Source organism: Petromyzon marinus, chromosome 38 (genome assembly GCF_048934315.1).
Source record: "Petromyzon marinus isolate PM22_M1 ecotype Great Lakes invasive population chromosome 38, UKy_Petmar_22M1.pri1.0, whole genome shotgun sequence".
Classification (NCBI taxonomy): domain Eukaryota; kingdom Metazoa; phylum Chordata; class Hyperoartia; order Petromyzontiformes; family Petromyzontidae; genus Petromyzon; species Petromyzon marinus.
This window is the reverse complement of record NC_133704.1, coordinates 7,434,081-7,450,631: the sequence shown is the minus strand read 5'-3', so window position 1 is coordinate 7,450,631 and position 16,551 is coordinate 7,434,081. Positions and strand designations below refer to the sequence as shown.

General features: G+C 47.3%; 1 protein-coding gene across 6 annotated transcripts in view; it reads left to right on the top strand.

The window, feature by feature from the left end:
* The window catches only part of LOC116950183 (AP-1 complex subunit beta-1-like), a 71,890-nt gene that overhangs the window by 12,101 nt on the left and 43,238 nt on the right, over window positions 1–16,551 (top strand). For 3 of the 6 annotated variants that reach the window (XM_032967744.2, XM_032967745.2, XM_032967740.2), the window contains 13 exons: window positions 68–188; window positions 872–967; window positions 1,642–1,757; window positions 3,464–3,629; window positions 4,946–5,044; window positions 5,167–5,429; window positions 6,099–6,318; window positions 8,995–9,015; window positions 10,219–10,248; window positions 12,406–12,540; window positions 13,894–13,929; window positions 14,712–14,857; window positions 15,649–15,778. In XM_032967744.2, the coding sequence (XP_032823635.1) occupies window positions 68–188; window positions 872–967; window positions 1,642–1,757; window positions 3,464–3,629; window positions 4,946–5,044; window positions 5,167–5,429; window positions 6,099–6,318; window positions 8,995–9,015; window positions 10,219–10,248; window positions 12,406–12,540; window positions 13,894–13,929; window positions 14,712–14,857; window positions 15,649–15,778 (1,579 nt within the window). The remainder of the gene's footprint in view (window positions 1–67; window positions 189–871; window positions 968–1,641; window positions 1,758–3,463; window positions 3,630–4,945; window positions 5,045–5,166; window positions 5,430–6,098; window positions 6,319–8,994; window positions 9,016–10,218; window positions 10,249–12,405; window positions 12,541–13,893; window positions 13,930–14,711; window positions 14,858–15,648; window positions 15,779–16,551) is intronic. The other 3 variants (XM_032967741.2, XM_032967742.2, XM_032967743.2) reach the window with 3 other exon arrangements.

Below are 16,551 nucleotides of genomic sequence, written 5' to 3'. Positions count from 1 at the left end.
CAGTACTACTAAACAATGCGCCACCCTTCCCCCACACCCTACCACCACCACTACCATCCCTCTCCAGGCCGGACATCTTGAAGCACGAGATCAAGGTGTTCTTCGTAAAGTACAACGACCCAATCTACGTGAAGCTGGAGAAGTTGGACATCATGATCCGCCTCGCCTCCCAGGCCAACATCGCGCAGGTAATGGGCACTGTCTCTGGCCTCACTTGTGCCAGCCAAGTGCCTGCCCTGTCCTCCCCCTCACAGGCCCGGCTCACGGCAATAGCTGTGTTTTATTATTATTATTGTCAACACCGTTTTTTTCAATTGTATTGTGACGAGTGCTGTGGTGACTCATCATCTTTTTTGATGATTTTCTTCAAAGTGTTGTTTTTTTATCAAATGATTATAATTTTCTATTCTTGCCGTCGTCGGCCGAGTGGTGCAGTGGTAAGAATATTTGATGTAGAATCTTAGGGCTGTGAGTTCAAATCTCATTTCTTCCAACATTGGTAAAATTGTTATACTTGCTGGGAATTCAACAGTGGTTATTTTATAGGTTCATCGGTCCCTGCGATGGAAATTTGGAGTCTCCTTTGACGTATCACAATTGAGTGCCACTTCAATCATCTTCTGATTTAGAATTTCAAATTACATTTCATTGTTATATTACTCTCTTTTCTCTATCGTATTTTAAATAGCGCTGACAAGTTCTAAACGGTGACCTATTGACTTGCCATTTAAAGTCAGCGCCGTAATAAAGCTTGCGGTTATTGCCTGGTGGTTTTACCCGTCTTCCGTCCCACCGTTCATCTGTCGGTCCGTCCGTTCACCCCATCCCGTCCGTCTGTCCTCGTCCGTGCGGCGGTTGCGACGTGTTGCAGGTGCTCGCCGAGCTGAAGGAGTACGCCACGGAGGTGGACGTGGACTTTGTTCGCAAGGCCGTGCGTGCCATCGGCAGGTGCGCCATCAAAGTGGAGGTGAGGACAGACCTGGCGATGGTGCCGTGGCATCAAACGGACCCCGCATCCTCTGCATGGACTCGATGAATTGTCACGGTTGCACCGTCGCGATTAGATTCGGATTCATCATCTGTTCGTCTAATTTGTACTGTCTCTAGTTATTTGTTCACTGTCGTTTTGTCAGTTTTATGCAGTGTGAGACTCCATGTAACACCATACCGTTTGTCTATAATAATGCTTTACATAAATGGTAAATAATGACATATGGGCGCGTGTTTCGATGCATGAATCCCTACCGTAAATATACATCTTAATAGATGGATAGAGAGATGCATCGTTACATGCCTTGTCATTTTGGTGGTGGTAATGTTTGCCTGTTTGTGCGGGAGTTTCGGTGGTGATTAATAGTGTTTGTATTAATGGGGATGTTGATTGCGGTGATGGTTTCCACAATGGACCATCCGCTTTGTAGCGAAGCAACAGTCAATAGTGGTGGTAGTGGTGGTATGTTGGTGATAATCATGGTGACTGTGGTGAATGCGCGGTGGTGATGGTGGGCGACGGTGAAGGCCATGACAGCGGTGATTATGATGAATGTTTTGTTTTGGTTGTTTGCTAACCACTAGGCGATGAGCCCTGGTGATGTTGCGTGTTGCTGTTTAATGTTGTTTGTTGTCGTCGCCATCGTGCAGCCGTCGGCCGAGCGCTGCGTGAGCACGTTACTCGACCTCATCCAGACCAAGGTCAACTACGTCGTGCAGGAGGCCGTGGTGGTCATCAAGGACATCTTCCGCAAGTACCCCAATAAGTGAGTGGGAGCTTTCCAACTTCTGCCCATTGGTCACCCTTAGCCAAGCTCTGTCCACTGCTGATTGAAGGATTCCCCAAGGCCTCGCCGTTTATCACGGTCACGCAATGCAACGATCCCTCTGGCACGCTCTCCTGCACGCGAGCTGATTTCTCTGCTGCATTTCCACCGTGTGACGTTCAAGTCAATTAACTGCTTGCTTGACCTCTGTAAATTGTCATATGTAATTTTACTTGGTGAAAGTCGAAGCAGTCACCCGAGCTGCATTTTATTAAAAGCCTTACATGTTTAAATGCCATCATTTTTAGGGTCAGTAAAACAATGAAACGTCTTCATCTCAAGGCATAAGGCTCGCACAATTTTAATCTAATTTAGCCATTCATCTAATTTTCTGGTCACAGTTTATATTCCAATGTATAAATCAAAATGATTGAAGCAGTTAACTTTTCGTAGATCCAGCCGAGAGCCCAGTGAGACAAAATTCCCTTTCAAATAACAAGTGCGGTCTTCTCGTCTCTAGTTTCCATCCGTCTTCTTGTAGAGACGATGGAGCCGAATGAGATCTCTCCACCCCCCTCTGCCTATCTCGTGCCAGCTTCACCGCTTCCTTCACCTGTGTCGCCATTTTCATTCAGTGTCATTGCTTTACCGCCATCCAGCGCATCCTTGCTCTTCCTCCGTTGTGCGTTCCGTGCGCGTGAAGCTCCACGGTTGGTATTTTTCTCCGGATCCACTCTCGACACGCGTCCGAACCACCGGAGTCATCGCTCTCGGATCTTCGCTCTCGGAGTGACCTCCGGTTCCAGTCGTTCTCTTTATTTCTGGAGTACAAATGCAAAAACAAACTTTGTGCGGAACAAAAAGTAACGTGCAGATGTTACAGCCGAGTTGACAACACCATTAACCTACACTTGTGAATGCAGACTCTAACATACTTATCTTGATTACTTTGTGTGGATAGAGCCTTGTATTTTATCTCTTTACTTTTGCCTTATCTTGGTCATATAACTCCTGGCCCTTGACCTTGTCTGCCACTTCTTAAAGATGCAGACGAGATTACGCCATTGTTGCGATAACCTTAAAAGTACGATAGCTTCTAACTCACTGCAGTTAAGTCGTAGCCATTATCATGTGACTGCCATGTCTACTTCGGCCTGACAATTACCGTGTCACCATCTCCAAGGCTTTGCTGTCACACGTAACACCTTCAGGAAGGCACAGCCCACTAAACAGCTTGATGCTGTTTTATTATACTCAAAACAACATCTTCTCCAGCAATGTGGAATTAGAAATACGTCGCTATTATGAAAATGCTCCTCTCTAGTACCTAATTAGCATGGTTAAGGTGCTTCCAGTGATAGATAAATATTGTTTCGAATTACAAGGCCTCATGTATGAAATCAAGTCGTGGACTGTGCCACCCTGTTGCATGACCTTGTCAAAAGTTGGGGTGAGGGGGCTCATACAAAAACTAGAGGTTGCACAATAACCAACGACTTGGCTATAAGCGTTCAACAGCGGGAAGCCCCCCTTTCAGTCCCACCTATCTACCCCCACCACTCTGGGGGTTGGGCTACACTTTCCCAACGGCTGCTTTAAATCCTTACTCCAAAGCGTGAGCGTCTAACAAACCTGTGGTCGCGATCGTCACGCCGACGGTAAACGCCGCGGTTGGTGACCTGACCCTGCTTGGGCGCCCGTCGCAGGTACGAGAGCATCATCGCCACGCTGTGCGAGAACCTGGACTCGCTGGACGAGCCGGAGGCGCGTGCCGCCATGATCTGGATCGTGGGCGAGTACGCGGAGCGCATCGACAACGCCGACGAGCTGCTGGAGTCCTTCCTCGAGGGTTTCCACGACGAGAGCACGCAGGCACGCACTCCACCACCGCCACCGTGGAATTTTTTATTGTCGATAATGATGTTTACGGTTAGGGTTTGAGGTTATGGGGCGCCGCGAGTTGGCAAGATGTTAACTCCCTCGCCCTGGTATGCATGAGGTTGTGGGTTCGATCTCGATCCTGATGCCTGTTTGTATATTTGGGGTTTGCGTGTCTTGCGCTTCCCGTGATCGTGTGGATTTTCTCCGAGTCCTCCGATTTTTTCGTCCATTTAGAATCGACATGCGTTCGGAGTATTTGGTTGCTATAAATTTCCACGTGGTAAGCCACTTCGTTGAGCTATCATTTGTGGTCGCAGCATTTCGGACAAAGAGCTATATAGCTCACTGGGCCTTACCTGGTAAAATAAAAATTGTTTAGTTTTAGTAGTTTTAGTTTTTTGCATTGTCATTGATGCCACTGTGTTCAGCAGTGCTATTTCTTGGATTTTTGTGTCAGCCCACTCATTGCGGTGGCTGTGGCGGCTCGGAGTTGAGTGTTGAGCTGCCACCACGAAGAGCTTGGGTTGGGATACAAGTTTGAGCCGCCTGTGATTAAATTGGGTTCTCAAGTGGAGAGGTTTGATTGTCCTTGCATTGTGACCGATGCCTTAAATAGAACCATAGACTCACATATAGATGTAGACTCGCGGAAAGCCATATACTTACATAGATTGATCTTCTTTGGTTCTTTCGGTAAAGTCACGTAGAATGAGAATAAAATAATAAATTGATACAATAAAATAACACAATATTCTCACGACGTTTCGGCTACAACACAAGCGGCCTTCATCAGGTGAAGGGGACAAGACTGTCTGGAGGACAGCGCTGGAGTAGAGACTGTCCTCTAGACAGTCTCTTCCCCTTCACCTGATGAAGGCCGCATGTGTTGTGGCCAAAACGTCGTGAGAATATTATTGTGTTATTTTATTTTATCAATTTATTATTTTATTCTCATTCTACGTGACTTTACCGAAAGAACCAAAGAAGATGAATCCTTGCAGTCACGAAAGCTTTAAATCGAAATTTTACATAGATTGAGTTGGGAGAAAATTAGCTTCTGAAGTGTAGCGAGTTGATGGTCTCGGCCTAGTCACCAATAACTGCGCAAAAAAATCTTCCATTTAGAAAGGTACAAACGGTGGTGTCGTCATCGATTGTAGCAGGTGGTGCAACTGCACCAGGCCCCATCAGTCCGAATGGCCCAGGCACCTGGGACCCATGCCATCCACACTAGGCGCATGCGCGTACAAGATGGTAATAAGTGTTGGTCACGGTGGACTGATCCATTGCGTTGTGCAAATCAACAGGTGCAGTTGTCGTTGCTGACGGCCATTGTGAAGCTGTTCCTCAAGAAGCCGACGGAGACGCAGGAGCTGGTGCAGCAGGTGCTGAGCCTGGCCACTCAGGTGAGTGGCTGTGGGGCTTGGGCCACGCAGTGGTGGGTTGTGTGATGCTCAGTCGCCCACTCAAGCCCCCTCGAACCCCAAAAAAACCTAAAACCCAAACCTGCCTGCTACCCTCCGGCCAGGACTCTGACAACCCAGACCTGCGCGACCGAGGCTACATCTACTGGCGCCTGCTGTCCACGGATCCCGTGGCCGCCAAGGAGGTGGTGCTGGCGGAGAAGCCGCTCATCTCGGAGGAGACGGACCTGCTGGAGCCCACGCTGCTCGAGGAGCTCATTTGCCACATCTCGTCGCTCGCTTCCGTATACCACAAGCCGCCCAGCGCCTTCGTGGAGGGCAGCCGCGGCACGCAGGCCCGCCGCCTGCTGCCCGCACGCTCCGCATCGTGAGTGCCAGGGGTTTCTTGTTGCCTTAAAGGTTCTTAGGTTTTTTTTTTTATCGTGTTGCCGATGTGCGGGCATGACGCTGTGAAGAGGTGCACTGATGCCGTTGAAGTGATTTGGCCGCAGCTTCCTGTCGGCTAGCCTTCGATACTTTACTTGGCATCGGTGCACCTAGCCTGGCATAACAAGCGCTGTGGGGACGTCACCACGACTTATTAGCGAATTACATCTTGTTGCCATTGTTGCATGTGTGTGTGTGCGTGCAAATTTTTGGCAGTGTACGTATGTGCACCATCAGTATAGGCACCGCCAGTATGTGCGCCGCCATTATGTGCGCGCAAATGTCTTTGTGGTGGTGGCAAAGGGGCCGAAGTGCAGTGATTAGCACGCTGCACTACGAACCGAGCAAGCCGAGTTTGATTTCCGCTCACAGCCAACACAAGTGAAGATTATCCTGACTGGCCCTTGGCCTCCCCTAGGTCTACTCAACCTCAAAATGAGTACCTGGTGCGGTGCGTAAGCATCGCCACAAGGGAGACGTAGGCGGCCGGGCGTGGTGCTGGCAACTGACCCCATTGTGTGCCGTACATGCCTTCACGGGTGCTACTCGCTAATAACACTCGCCCAAAAAGTCTGAGGTTTTACTTGAAGCTTTGTGTTTTGTGGTGAAGGAGCGAGAGCGTGGAGAGCCCCGAGCTGTCGGCGCAGGCGGCGCACGGCCTGGCGCAGGCGTCGCAGCAGCCCCAGCAGCAGCAGGTGATCCCGTCCCAGAGCGACCTCCTGGGCGACCTCCTCAACCTCGACCTGGGCCCTCCGGTCACCGTGCCGTCCGGCCCGCCTGCCATGCAGATGGGCGCCTACGACCTGCTCGGGGGAGGGCTCGACAGCCTGGTGAGGAGGGTGGCCAGGTGGACTGCTGTAGAGCAACAAGATAGTAGCAGTAACTTAACGAGTTATAAAACTCGTGCATACGAGTGGATTATGTAATGTATTCCAACCGTGCGGTGTCCTCGGAAGTAATTAACTTGCAGTTCTTGAGCCAATGGAAGATCTGTCAGGGTGAAGTACTTTGCATATTTGTAAATAGTCCTTTTAGCTCTGGTTTGTTTGCAAGTTTTGGGAAGCCCTCTGATCGATTTAACCGGCTTTTCAAGAGGGAAAGTGCTTAATAGCAACACCATGTTCACCCTTAGTTGGAAAGCCTGAAAATAGCATGCGTTATAGCTTTGTTTTGCAAGGTGACCGGGAGAGGGCAATAGAATAATGAATTATTGAATATATCGCGCAGTTTTGAGTTATCCCTTCATATACTTGGGATTTCTCCAGCTGCTTCACTTTCTTCCCACATGCCAGACGTACTTGAATGGAATACGCCAAATATTTCTCCGTAGCAAGACCCTCCTGCAAAACAAACCTAAGATTCCGCGAGGCTTTCCTGGCTGAATTAAAGGAATATTAATACAATTGAGCGTCTAGTTGTCCCGACGTGCAATGTCTTTTTTTCCGTATGGTGATGCGTCAAGTTTCCATTTTTTTTATTTAACCAAGTGAGAATGCAAGAGACCAGGATGAGTCTCGTTTGACCTGGGTCACCAAATTGACAAATGCTAACAAGCAAAATTAATTACAGAAATGGCCCAACTATAAATATGATCAAAAACAACATTCACATCAGAAATCGAAAATATTGAGCAAACATAAATAGATTTTGAGTGATAAATTCCCTGTCGCTTGAGTTGGCTCGAGCAACAATGTTTTTATACCATATCATAGTTTAATTACAAATTAGGTTAAAGCAATATTTAACAGATGTATGGTGACGATTGTACTAAAATGTAAACGGACAATGATGTCGCATGCAATCGCAAGTGAAGTTATAAAAAAACGACAGTTCCGCATCAAATACATGGAGCAGTGTTAGTGAGAAGGCAGTTTCCATTGGATTTTTATTTCATTAGATGAACGGCCGACGACGTTAAAATGCAGTGGCGGTTTTTGTGCTTTTGCCCTGCCAGTTATTGACAGAAACGTGCTTTCACGCCAACATGAATTTCCAAGCACTGTGAAGAACAAGTTGTCGATGAGAAGTCAGCGGCGATGAAATAAACTATTAGATCAAAAAAATCTATGCGTTTTAATGAAGCTTCAAGAACTCTTGGAAAAAGATCATTTGCAAGCTCATTGAGAGTACAGAAGGGAGTCTGGTATTGAATGGGAAAAGTGGAAGGGAGGTCATGCAAAATGCGTGGTGTACTCAATCCGTTGTGACATGTGGTCACTAATACTGTATTCGGATGAAACGGATATAATCGGCTATGTTTTGGGTAATGACCCTAATTCACGGCACGTAAAATTCCCATTCATTTACGTGTTATGAAGAATGACCATTGCTTGACTCATCCCCCTATTACCTACGATGTCATCGTCCCTTCAGCCAAGGCGATGGCTTGACGAGGTGACCCTATCGGATTGAAGGATGACGTGATGACGTCGTTTTAATTTAACGCCGACTCCTGAAGCAACCTGGGCAAGCATGTGCATGTTTGGCTAACACCAGTTACATATAGTTTAAGTTTTTAGCTATCGGAGGAAACTTGAAACCCAGGAGGAAACCCATGCAGAACAGGGGGAGAACATACAAACTCCAGACAGAAAATGGGCCCGAGTCAGGAATCAAACCCAGGCCCATCTTTCTGATGAAGAACGAGATAAAATCTGTAGCATTTTTGCAATGTGTTGTAGGTTTATTTTTGTATTCGTTGTCGAGAGTTTAACTTAATCAATGACAATTTTCCACGGCGCGAGCGCATGTGTCTATGTTGGGGCGAGCGTATAGTCCTGGTGGTCGGTTTATGTGTCAAACAGTGCGGAAGTCGGGTGCCATACCTTTGAGAATTTCACTTTTATTCATGAAAGAAATAAAATCCACATGAAAGGTCGCATTCTGGGAAAGACGCAGAAAAAGGTGGAGGCATGAATTATTTTCAAGGACATGAAAAGCAGCTCGGCCTTTCGTTTGTAGTTGAGCTTCTGACTATAAGGTCTCGGGGTCACATGACTACGTTTGCCTTTGCTTTGTTTTTTTTAGTTCTTGTCTGTTTGAAAACATTATTTCTTTGAATTCTGGACTCTGTCTTTCTCCCCTTTTTCTCTGTGTGATCTTTGCTCTCTCCCTCTGGTGCGTGCGTGGCTGCCCTCTGTTTGTGTGTACGCCTATGCCTGCGTGCGATCGTGCATATGCTTGTGTGCGTGCGTGAACACACGCGTACGCGTATGCACGTGCGTGTGTTTGTGTACGTAAATGCACGTGTGTTCATTCGTGTGTTTGCATACGTGTGTTTGCATACGTGTGTTTGCATACGTGTGTGTACGGAAACGTTTGTGTGTGTGCGCGTGTATTCTTCTGGGTACTTTCGTGTGTGTGATCATTCGTGTGCGTGCGTGCGTGTGTGTGCCCGTGCCTGCTTGCGTGTGTGTGTGCGCGTGCATGACGTGTACATATGGCTCTGTGTACGTCCATGCGCGTGTGTTCATGTGCGTGCGCATTTGCGCCTTCCTGCTCTGGAGATGGGCGAGGAAAACGAAGGGGTAGGCTATCTCTTTCCTTGCGCTTCCACCCCACACTGCCCTTGACCATTGCCGCGTTTGATATGTCTGGCTCTGGGTGGCTCCGTGTGTTCCCATCCGCCGGCCTGCTTGAGTTCCTATCGCCGCCACAGCGGGTCACAAGGGACCCCTCCTCATCCGCGGCAAATGACAAAAAGCACATGGCGTGCCCGTGTTAGGAACTGTGAGATGAGAGTTGTGGCCGCAACGCAATGAAACGGCGCGCCAAGACGTCTGACTTGGCATGACCGTTGTCCATTGCTCTGCATCAAATACATGCTGTTGTATTTGTCGTTTTCATCGCCGTGGTTATCATCATGAGGCTACGTAAACCATGCGGGTGTTAATGCACGAACCTCAACATGCCTTGTCTCAAGACGTTGGCGTGTGCCTATGTGTTTTGAACCGGTGTACATTTGCATGTATAACCTGTTTTGTAATCCACTGCTGGATGAGGGTCTCCCCACACTGTTGTGCATGTGGGTTATTTGATCATACTTAATCACCTTGGTCATTGCCGGTTGGTGAAGGGCTGAGACCTTAGAAGTGGAGCATAGAAAGTACTGTACAATAACGGATTTTTCTGCATTGCCCTCTGCTAGCCATGATGTAGTTCTGCATAACCATTAATAAGTGGAAAATGTAAGATTTACAAAACATTACATGGTCTTTAATGTTCTAATTGTGTTAACGAAAATTGGTGAATTCTCATTAAGTGAAGCGTCCCAATTACAAGAGACACCTGGAGCTCATAAACAGCAGATGACAAAGGTGAAGATGCAAGGCGGATTGTCGTCATTCCAATATTGTACTTTTTATCCTGCTTGTAGCCCTAATCCTCACCCCCTAACGCATCATCGCTCCTAACGATCACCGCAAACGCTTGCCCAAGATCCTTCGAAAGCGCGTGCGTGGAACTGTGCCAAACCTGCCCCATTATTCATCGCTGCTGCGCCGATTTGTTTTGCTGTCGATACCAAGAGATGGCAAAAAATGAATGAGCCGGGCAGCGGTGTCGGCTGGCACGCCCGCGGCTCTTTCGTGGCGGCGTGGCCGTAACCGTTGCCCGCCTCGCGCCTCGCCATCTCCCGCGTCGTCTCGCGCGTAGCCGCACTCGCCGATCATCACCCGATGGTTTGGACGTCGCAGTGACCTCTTGTCTCGCGCTGTTTCTTGCCGTTGCAGCTTGGCGGGGACATGGGAGGCACTCCTGCCGTAAGTATTGCTTCCTGTGCGTGGCGGGTGTCGCAGTGAGGAATGGCAACAATTTACAGGGATGGCATTATTAACAATTTGATACCCAGTCGGCCAGTTTCAGGAGGATGCAGGAGCGATTTTCGTCAAACTTCTTTCGCACAGTGCGTAGTAAACCGTGCTTAACCGGAGGTGCGGGGGGAAGGACAACAAACCACTAAAAGCAGTTGTAAAGAAATTAGTTTTCGATCTAGATTTAAAAGTGCATAGCTCCAGTGGCTTCCTAATATCGGAAGGAAGAGATGTTTGCGGAGAATGAAAAATGGTGGGATAGGTGCTCGCCACGAGATGTTTCATTGCTTGAAGGTGATCACCACAGTCGCACAGTGAAGTGTCCTTGAAGGGCCCCCTGTTATGCCTAAGCTGCAGGTTACAATGCTCGTCTTGCTGTGTCTTCTCTCGCGCGACTCCACCTCTCAATTCCCGCACGTTTTCTATTCTAAGTTATTATAACCTTTCGCAGTTCTATAGTGCCATTTGTTGCTGGCCTCTTTATGTTTTGGAGGTTTGGTATTGTGTTCAGCAAGTGTGTTTAAAAAAAAAAACAAGAGACCTCTGCAGCATCCCATTGCTAATTAATCACCTGCAGATTACTCAAATGGGATTATGTAGAGCAGCATTGTCCCTTAGAGCAAAAGCTTTGAAACCTTGAGAGGCTTTCCTGGTTAAACAAGCACGATAAAAACAACGGTGATCCATGAGTGAATTTCATAGATGTTCCATGGTGTGATGAGCAACAGTGGACAGTTGTGCTCATCTCTAGAAGTTTCTTTTGAAACAATTTTTTTTAATTTACCATGTAAAGCTCACAGAGCTATATTAACTCTTTTTCAGAAACGACCTGGGCACATAATAGCTCGATGAAGTGGTTTATCAAGTAGCAATTTATAGCAGCCAAATACTGTGAACGCAGATTTATTCTAAATGTGAAGGGAAAAACCAGGGAACTTGAAAGAAAAATCTACGAGATCACAGGGAGAGAGACATTCAAGCTCCAAATATATAGGCGTCAGTGTCGGGATCGAACCTATGACCTCTTGTATACCAGGCGAGGCAGTTGAAACATCTCGCCGCCATGGCGCTCCATTGCGTCAAGCTGTTAACCACCATCGCACTGCGCCATGCCCTCGTCTCCGGTGGCGCAGAGGCTGTCCACAGCGTCCCTGTGGGGCGCCGATGCGGTTCATGACCGTAATCCTCTGTTGCCGAGTGAGTGTGGAATAGCCAGGAGGCTTTGCCTTCGGGCCAGCTTCGAGGCTCTTGTTTCCCACCGTTCATTTGCTTCTGTACCCTCGCCTTTGCGCCTAATTACATTTTCGAGCCCCCACCAATCCAAAATATCCAGACAGCTGCGCCTTCAGCATTCGCGGCCACGAACTGCGGGAAGGGTTGGTGTGTGATTGACGGCTTTTAAAGCCTCTAACGGAACATTAATCTGTCGTGGCGTTTGAGTAATGCGGCATCAACACTGAGTACACGTTTCCAGTCCCGGCTTGCTCATGAGTTATGAACGGGTTTTGTTATGCTTCAGTGTATATTGTTTGTGTGTATGCATGTGTATGCATGTGTGTGTGTGTGGGGAGCGGTGGCGCAGCGATTGGCGGGCTACGCTACGAATTCCCGCTCACGGCTACCAACACCAATGTTGATTATCTGAACTCGTCCTGGACCTCCCCTTGGCTGACTCGACCTCAAATGAGTACCTGAGGGAGTGTGTATAAACTTTGCCACTAGGAAAACAAAGACAGCCGGGCATGGTTCTGGCCACCCACACCCCCATGTGCCATGTCGGCCTTTACAGGTACTTGTTAATAGCACTTATGTGTAGTGATGCTGTGATTCTCTCATTGTGCTACATGCCATGACCTTTGACCATGGCTCACATCACTGGCAAGCAATATATGACCGGGGCTCCCTAGGTCAACTGCTATGAGTATCAAGTGCAGTGCATATGTACCAGCATGAAGTGGGGAGGGAGGGGAGAGTGGGGAAGTTGGTGGTGCCGGTCACACCCCTTCGTGTATTGTGTTAGTAGTTGCTCGCTAACAGCACTTGCCCCAGCAGAATGTATGGCTGAATGGGGGATCTGTGTTGTTTGTGTGCATCTGTGCGCTTTAGATGAGTGGAGGGATGGGGGGTCCTGCTGTGATGCCTGCATCTCTGGCCGCCCCCGTTGGAGGAGGGCTCGGAGACCTGTTTGATCTTGCGGGCGGGATTGGCATGCCGACCGGCACATACGTGCCCCCTAAAACCGTGAGTTCCTCTGTTGTGTTGGGAAGTGAAATTTAATCTGTGGGGGGGGGGGGGGGGGAGGTACAATCGGTGTCATTATCATCATGATCAACAGTGGCGAAGCGTGGTTTACGGGGGCCCTCGTGCGATTCATTTAGATGGGGCTCCACTGTCCCATTTCCACCCCTTGTTGTAGCCTGACACATGGGCTGCTCTGTCCTGTAAGCCTTGGTGCAGTTCCACTGCCTGTACACTCTAACTGTGCCGCTGATCATCAACAAAATATTGTCACCTTATTAATACTCATCAACAATATAAAATGTAAAAGTAATCGTACATTATGATGGTCGTAAATACAAATCCAACTTGAATATAAATTGCCCATAGCTATCATCTTAAATGTAAACGTTATAATAAGTGTTACCATCTCTATGAAGTATTGTTATTTTTATTAATGTCAAATTTCATCATTGTTCTGTCTCTTATGATTTTCATCATAAATATGAATCCTCAGTATTAACGTAAATTACCATCATTATAAATCTGTTTCAAGATCATCATCGATACTATAAAGCTGTGAAACTTAGTAAAGTACCACTGGAATTATGCTGTCTGTAAAATATTTTGCTAGGTCACTCTCAGAGGCCGTTGTACACCTGTGCATTTATGTACAGGAACTGGACCTGTGTAGTAATTTTTAGCCAGTACAAGAGACTGCTTCGATTGGGCCGAGACGCCGCTGTGGATGGAGTTACGGGATAAAAAAAAATTCCCGGCAGATCTCCATCTCGTCCATGAGGTTCATTAAAGCCAACTGTTACAAAGCGTATTTTAACAGGACCACAGCTGCGCAGGGTTTTTAGGCAATACAGTCAACTCTCGATTATCCAGAGCAATTGGACTGAAGGATAGCCTGCATGTGCCAAACACGGATTGTGCAATACGCATGTAAATTAGGCGATTTAAAAAATAAACACAGTTGTGTTCACTCGCCTAAAATGGGAGTGACCATGTAGAAATGTGTATTGCGTTTTGCGGTTACTTGGACTTTTGAGTCCACTGACCCAAGTCATTACCATCACTTATCTTCGAAATAAAACGTATCAGTATTAGCATTGTCGTTAAGTTAGGAGCTGCTAATAATTAAATTTTGTTATTTTATTTTTTACCTACGTGACTTTACCGAATAGAACCAAAGAGTATGGATCCTTGCAGTCACGAAAGCTTCAAATCTAGAAATAATTAAACTGCCAAGCACTGTTAATACGCAATCCGGATAATCCACGACATGGATAATCGAGCGTTAACTATTTCATGTTATTTTTACGACTTCTTCTTGACTCCTTGGTGTATTTTTACACTGCATTTCTGCAGGACCGTTATGGATCCTTCGAGAAAAGTCTCGTGAATGTAAGACCATGGGAAAACGGCGCTGCGATTTTTGGCACATGGTTCTCGGCTTGGAAAAAAATGATTCTTCATATTTTGGGGGCGGATAAACTGTTGTTTGGGGCTGTTCCCACACCCTCTTGATTATGTAAATGTAAATCAAGTGCAAAAGTTAAGAGGCAAGGTGAGCTTTTGACAGAAAAGGTGAAGTGCGATTCAAAGTGTCTTCCTGCTCAAACGAGCATTGGGGACAGCGCTCATTTCCTTTTGCGGTTTCTACATTATTCCGGGGGTTGTTATATTTTTTTAAGCGAATCCAACACAACCGCGATTAATTTATTTGCAACGCTACTAATGGCAAAAACAAGCCGGCCCTGCTTTTTCCAGTCTTTAAGGCAAGGGGCCTCTGTCCACCCATTTGACAGTTTGTCCTGCAATATATAAACGATAGTTACTTTATTAGATTTACATTAAAACGTGCCCAACCACTGTCTAGCATTGGTGGTAGGATGTGGAACTGTTGGTAAAAACAGGGCTGGCTTATCTCGCTGCTCCCACTCCCACTTGTCATCGTCGAAGTTTTACCCTGTTGATAAAGTAGTATTAATCGTTGTGTGCTATATTTTTTTAAAAGCATATGCTTTTGTTCATCGCTGTCGTCTCTACTGGCCTTGACATCACGTGTAAGGAAACACGATATTACATTTGTGGTGACTCATATTTTTCTGCGTGTGTGCGCGCGCGCTTTTGTTTTGTTTTTTGGCGTGGTTGGTTTTCTTGTTCCCGTCGTCGGACCTTTGCAGATGTGGCTGCCAGCCGTGAAGGCCAAGGGCCTGGAGATCCAGGGCACCTTCTCACGCCGCCAGAGCCAGATCTACATGGAGCTGTCCTTCACCAACAAGGCCCTGCAGGCCATGACCGACTTTGCCATCCAGCTCAACAAGAATAGGTGCGTGGCACTGCGGCGTCGGCACCTGGTGAACAAGGAAGAAAAATCTCGCGCAAGCTTGACGCTTTCCTCGCGTGCGACGGCCCCTCGGAAGTGTTTGGTTAACGATGAGATGTGTGTGCGTGTGGTTGATGGTATGTGTGGTTAATGCAGACTTGATGCCTTGTTTATAGGTGTATTGGGTGTTTTAACATCTTAACACCTGTATTTATTACCAGAAAGGGTAAAAGCCTTTTTTATCATCTTGATACTGGCAGAAAGTGTCCCATGAACAAGATGACTGTCGTGTTGTGCGTTTCGTGTGGACTGGGCTAGGTGCCGGCGCACGCGTTGTTTTTATTGGCAAACTTTGGCGCTTTCATGCTTTCAACCTGAATTGGAAAGCGTTAAGAATGTAACCGTCAAATTCTTGAGATGCGTATGTCTTGTTCAGGGCTATCCCTAATGATGAAGCAAGTTCCAATGAGCTCTATTCAAAGTAGACGTGATATCATAACGCTACCTCTAAGAAGCTATCTGAAGGGACAAGTGTTTATCACAAACATGCGCTTTAATGTCACAACTCGTTAGCCCTGCGTGTATCCCGCAGTGACTTTTCTGACGGTGCTTGTTCTCCACCCCCTTTCCCTGCATCAACTCCCGCTCCGTCCCCTCTGGTCCATCTGCGCTTCCATCCGCTCACTTCTCACCCTTGCCCGTCACCCCATCGCTCGTCTTCGCCACGCCTGCTCGCCACCGTTTCTCCCCGACCTACCTCCGCGCCGCTCCAACCCCTCCTGCGCTGTGCCCAGCTTTGGCGTGGTGCCAGCCTCTCCCCTGCAGGTCCACGCGCCCCTCATGCCCAACCAATCCATCGACGTGTCGCTCCCCCTCAACACGCTGGGCCCCGTCATGAAGATGGATCCCCTGAACAACCTGCAGGTAATGCATTGTGCGGGAGCGGGTGCTCGGTCACCGGGGTCTGCTACCCCGTCGTCTACTGCCGCCCACCTGTGTGGGTGTATTCCAAAACTAAACTCGGAATGATTAGGTGGCTAAAGTGTCGACTTGTCGTCTAACGATTGGGATATTAATGTCTTAGTATGAAAAGATTGGGCGCTTGGTGATTAAGAATTTCACTTCTCAATAATATCTTTGGAGCGATTTAGGAATTTAATGTTCCAACACGAGGTATGTAATGATGAGAAATGTAATCTCTCAGAACTGGGCATGTCATGTCTCAATTGAATTTATAACGGTCAGGTATATAATATCTCAATCAAACGTGTAATAATTAATGAGGTGTGCGCGTTACGCCAATTTTGTCACGGTATTTCCTGAATTGCTTAAGAATCGAGTATTTACGATGAATGCAAATTATATGCAAATTGTATAGCAATATTTCATATCGGCTGATGGGCGTGTTCGAAACTGTTCGAACGACACGGAGCAAAAAATAAATACAACAAAATCACGAGACAGTAAAAAAATATGCATTAAAAGAAAGTTCGATTAAACAAAAAAATTCAGATCGTGCCATCGCCATGTGTCCTCATTTGCGATGGCTGACACCGAAATGGTGGGAGGAAGGGAGCAATGCTTAGTCAGGAAAATTTGGGTACAGCGATTTACATCGGTTTGTTTCTGGACAGCCTGTCATGCATCTCAGCCTGGAGGGCATCGAGAAGCAGGCAGGCTGTGTTCCATTGGATGAA